At 43.3% G+C, this 5,614-nt stretch overlaps 1 protein-coding gene across 1 annotated transcript; it reads right to left on the bottom strand.

The window, feature by feature from the left end:
- Nucleotides 1-3,810: 3,810 nt before the first annotated feature.
- On the bottom strand, nt 3,811-4,690 carry LOC131858952 (uncharacterized). The gene is made up of 2 exons (XM_059212449.1): nt 4,077-4,690; nt 3,811-3,895 (listed from the first exon to the last, which is right to left on the bottom strand). Exons 1-2 carry the CDS (start codon nt 4,688-4,690, stop codon nt 3,811-3,813), a joined length of 699 nt encoding a protein of 232 aa, XP_059068432.1.
- Nucleotides 4,691-5,614: the final 924 nt, after the last annotated feature.

The following is a 5,614-nucleotide window of genomic DNA, read 5'->3' as shown; positions in this document are numbered from 1 at the left end:
CAAGGCCTAAAAGAAAGCGAGTGCTTATCCCACAACCAAACACCACCTTCCAACACCTGAGCCCTATCATCCTCAAATTGAAAAGCAGCCACAAAAAACCCTAGCTTAAGGATAAAGTTCAATCCTATCCTCAATAATGGGCCTCCAATACACTAAAACCCATTTGGTCAAATCTAGAAGGGAAGGCCATAAACCATTGAGCCTACAAATAAGAGCAACACAAGAGAAGTAATCTTCTTTCACAAATACATCTTGCCCATAAACAACAATAGGTTCAAAGGAAGAACAATGCAAGGGTTTACCCCTATGAGAGGGATGAGCAAGAGCAGATGAAGGGATTTTACCACCAGAAGACCTAGCCACCTTAGCATAAGACATAGATGTTAGGAAAGAAGCAAAAGCATCCCCACACAATGAGCCAGAACCTAAAGGTGGGAAATTAGATGCAATGGGGACACCACTGTTCGTAGTCAACAAACCAACGAGTAGAATAATAGTCATCGACAATGAACTAGCGGCAAGTGATGGACCAACAACAGATGGTGAACCAACAACAAATAACGAGGCAATAGAAGGTGACCCAGCAACAACAAATAGTGAACTAGCAACAAAACGCATAAGGGTTTCAGTTGAGAGCGAGAAAGCCATTTTAAAAAAAACCTATTTTGTCATCCACTATCTATGGATTGTATTTGTACTATGTTACTTCTTATAGAATACTTCCTTTAAAATAAAATTTTGGAGAATATCGTAATCATAGCCTTACTAGTATTTTAACTTTCATATGCACCTCATTACAAAAGTGTTCAAGGGCAATAATGTTCCCTTAAAACTCTTGAGTAAACCCAACAAACAAAATGAGATTACCAATGTACAAAAAAAAACTTCTCTAAATATAAAATTATCTCCTCCTTGAAATGTATCCATTCTTAAAATTTGTCAATATATAAGCTAAGAAGTATAGGAGATAAATGTCATCCTCAACTCCAATGTTGCACCTATTTTTTTTTGGAAAGGCCTGCTTGAGTATTGATTTTGACTCAAACTTCTTCGTAGATAAAATTAACAACTACTCAATACTATTGTGGGATACTAAGATCTTTCATTCTACACCCTAACTTATTCCTAGTAACTATGTTGAAAGATTTCTTCAAGTTAACAAAACAACAATAATCTTCCTCTTTTTTTTTCTAATTTTTTTCATATTGAACATCAACATTCTTTTTTTTTAATCGATAACCAGGTTTATATATTGCTTGAAAAAGGGAAGATTTACATCCAAAATGCAAACAAACTTCCTACCATTACAAGGGGTCTCGCCCCTACAAAACCAAAGAACCCAAAAAAAAGACACCAGATCTACAAAACCAGCCGTACATACATAAACGTCGTCAAAAAACCGCCCCGCCATAGAGACCCATCTATCGAAATCATCCCAAAGCCTCTTCCCTAGAAAAGTTTGGATTGCCCCTGCCAGGCCCTACATCCTGCACCTCACCTCCTCCACCTAGCAGTGTTCCCGACCGGCCATCACGTAGCGACTCGCGCTCCCCCGCCTTCACTTGCGTCCGTGGAATCTAATGGTGGGTCATAGGCCTCCCATCCATGCCCAGCGGAGCTTCAGACCGAATTGGGGTCTTCTTCCCGCATATCTTCCATCGCTTAGTCGGCCCTAAACCTCGCACATATTGCACAACATCCCTCCAACCCTTTTGTGCATTCTCAAGCTGGATTTCAACAGGTCGAGAAGCCGACCATATAACAAAAGGTTGCAGCTCCCCCGCTTCTACTCCAATCCTCTACCATGGATCATCCATCATCTTCAGCCCTTTCCCAACAACAGCCTGAGCCACCACATCATTCAAACCTCCCGCCCACTTTGGACGCAGCACCAAATCTGCCACCCGCAACACCTCCTCCGTCGACTTTCCCACCAACAAAGCCAGGGCGACAAACAACGACGAGATGTCGAGGTTGGTTTGAGGCCAGTAGTCAGACTCCAGAAATTCCTCCCCGACCATCAACCACACTGCCATCCAAAACTCCTCCCCATCCACCCTGAAGACATTCATCAGCCTGTTACTCGAGATCAACCCACGAAATGCTGGCATTTGACCATCCGTTGTCAAGGAAAAATTTGCCTCCATTCTGTCTCGCCTCTTCACTAAAACCTTCACACACAGCCAAAGCCAGAAACCAACGACCATGAAATGCCAGGGAAACAAAGACCAAGGCCTTTCAAAAAAAAAGCACCACCATCACATGGCATGAATGCACCACACGTATCGCCTCAAACAACGCCTCATCAACAAGACAACTCACCGATGGCCTCCATCATCACTCCAAAGCCGCCAAGGCCACTTGCAACTAAATCATATATCACAATCTACGAGGGCCATAATTTTCCACAGGTCCAGTGTCAATCAACCACGTCAAGAATGACTCGGGTTCACTTCCCTTAATAAAAGCAATTCAACCAAAATCCTAAGAACTAACTGTTCGAAAGTCCTCAAATATTTTGAAATTGTTTTCCAAAGAATCATTCGCCCCCACATTTGAAAGCTTATTAGCCTCCACATTAGCTTCTCTGAGAACATGAGTCACCTTACAGTCTTCAAAGCCACCCAAAAGAAGTTTCATTCTTTGAACATGTTTGTCTAAATGTCACGCCTCCATACGACCTCTAGCTATCTTGTTCACCACAATCTGAGAGTCGCCTTCCAAATGTAGTTTTTTCACTCCCAATTTTATAGCCATAAGAATAGCTTCTAAAGCTGCTTGGCACTCTGCATCATTGTTCGATCCATCCATCAATCTTTTAGCACCTAGGGCTAGAATGTTGCCACAATCATCCTGGACAACTACTCCAGCACTAGAGACCCCTAGATTTCCCCTTGAGGCACCATCAAAATTGACCTTGATCCAACCCTTTTCTGGCGGGGCCCACACCTGTCTTACTTCACCCATCCTTTGAGGATTTGCCCTCAAAAGCTCATTAGCAGGCCTAAATTTGATCAAAGGCCAGTTCACCAAAACTCCAGCATCAAACGGGGTGAAAGGAGTCTTTGCTAAGTTCACCTGAGAAGCAGCATTAGTGACTAGTTCTCAGATCGCCTTCTTCAATCTAATCAGAAAGCGATCCCTATTTTCTACTTTTCCGTCAAACACTCTACGGTTCCTTTCTTTCCAAAGTTCCCATAAAACAGTAGAAGGTAAAATCTTCCATATGACAACAAATATTGACGACTTACCCAAAACAGACCAAGACTCCAACCAATCGTTCAAGTTCCCTACCATTGGACCCTTCCAATTCAGTCTTTGCAACCCAAAACACCATGCTTCCTGAGCAAATTTGCAGTTAAACAAAAGGTGGTCCACATCTTCCTCCTCTTTTTCACAGAGCACACAGCGGAATGGGCCTGCAAACCCTATTTTTTTGAGACAGTCTCTTGACAAAATCCGCCTATTGCCAGCTAGCCAAGAGAAGGCTCCTTCCTGCCTTCGGTAAACAAATGTTGTTCCAGCATAGTTTGGCTTCCCATTCCTTCACCCTGCCCTCAGCCTCCAAAAGAGTAAACCCCAACTTAACAGAGTAATTGCCACTTTTGGCACCACTCCAAACTATCTCATCCTCATCTCTAGAGCCCAAGACCTCTCTACTGTTCAGGATATTCCTCAGCAGTCGTTCATCCATCTCCCCCAAATTTAACTCACTGGGATCCTTCCAGTTCCAACGCTGACCCAAAACTTGCATATCTGGCAATAGGAAATCGCTCACCTTTGAACCCTAGAGCTGAGTCGTCTTAATCTTTATCTGCTGGGGGGACTGGGAATCCAACGATGGTCGCCCATCCCAAGAGTCCTGCCAGAAGCATGCCTTTTTCCCATCTCCAATCTGCCAAGAAATATGATTCGTAGTCAGGCTCTTGCAACTCACCAGAAAATTCCACAGAGTGGATCCTCTCGGGGGGTCTTCTGTCGTTAGGATCCTTTCCATTTCCTCACTATCCAAATACTTAGCTTGTAAAATACGAACCCACCTTTGCTCCGGCTTACTGTACATCTACCACACTAACTTGGCCCCCATAGCCTCGTTAATAAGTCTCCAATCGCGAAGCCATGCACCTCCTCCTCCTTTGGGTTTGCACACTTTGTCCCAAGCCATGAGCAGGATTTTGTCCTGCTCCTGATTTCCATTCCATAAAAATTTCCTCATCTTTTGTTGCATACTCTTAATGACCAAACCAGGGAGTTTAAAACATGCCATAGGGAAAATAGGCATAGCCGATACAACAGTCTTCAGCATCAGAAGACGACCAGCCAAAGAGATCCACTTGGTCTTCCAACCCTCCATCTTTGCTTTACACCCATCAAGTAATCCTTTCCAAATTTCTGCCTTGCCAGCTCCAACAAAAAATGGCATACCAAGGAATTTCCCTGGAAGCTGACCAATCTTAATCCCAAACAATCTGGTGATTGCTCTTTGTGACCCAACTTCAGTGTGGAAGAAGAAGATTTCTGATTTATCCCAATTAATTTCCTGTCCAGTAGCCCAACTATAACTATCCAATACTTTCTTTATAACCATTGCTTCATGCATTGAGGCCACCCCAAAAAGACAAGTATCATCATCAAACTGTGAATGAGTTGTGGAATCCACCCCTCGTGTAATCTCAATGCCTTTCCACATCCCTTGAGAATGCTTCTAAGCAATCGATCGGCCAAGAACTTCTGCCATTAAAATAAAGAGAAAGGGGGATATTGGATCCCCTTGTCGAATGCCCTGTGAGGTGGGAAAGAAGCCTTGAGAGCTACCATTGACTAAAACCAAGGCTGAGAATTGCATAATCATACTGGAGATCCACTTAATCCAAGCCTTACAAAACCCAAACCTTACTAACACAGCCACCAAGAAGGACCTATCAACTCTATCGTAGGCTTTCTGAATATCTAACTTAAGGATCATTCTTCTCTGCCTACTCTTCATGGCTGTGTGAATCGCCTCATGGGCCACAATAACCCCATCCACAATGTTCCTCCCTGGGGTAAAACCGCTCTGTTCACAAGAAATCAATTTATCTAGGATCAATTTGAGCCTGTTAGCAACAACTTTTATTATGATTTTATAAATAGTGTTACACAACGAAATCAGACGAAATTCCTCAAACCCAACCGGCTTGGCTTTCTTGGGAATAAGCGCCACCAGAGTGCAGTTGAATTCCTTCAAAATAAATCCCCTTGACCTTGACTCTTCGACCACTTCTAACAGCTCTCCACCAATCACATCCCAAAAGAACTGCTAAAAGAAAGCCTGAAACTCGTCTGGGCCTGGTGCTTTCTCCCCACCTAGACCAAAAATAGCAACTTTCACTTCCTTCAACGAGACTGGTTCCTTAAGCATCTTGTTGTCATCCTTAGTTACTATGGGAGGAATTAACTCTTAAAACTCAGTCTGCAAGCACGCCTGACCAGCCCCGTCCTTCCTCCAAAGATTACCACAAAAATCCACCGCCTACTGATTAATGCATTCTAGATTCTTCGTAGAAGTGTCATCCATAAGTCTCAGGGAGAGGATCCTATTGAGGCATCTCCTTGCCTTCACCAAACTATGAAA

Source organism: Cryptomeria japonica, chromosome 10, assembly GCF_030272615.1.
Source record: "Cryptomeria japonica chromosome 10, Sugi_1.0, whole genome shotgun sequence".
Classification (NCBI taxonomy): Eukaryota; Viridiplantae; Streptophyta; class Pinopsida; order Cupressales; family Cupressaceae; genus Cryptomeria; species Cryptomeria japonica.
The sequence above is the reverse complement of the archived record's forward strand: the minus strand, read 5'-3'. Positions and strand labels throughout refer to the sequence as shown.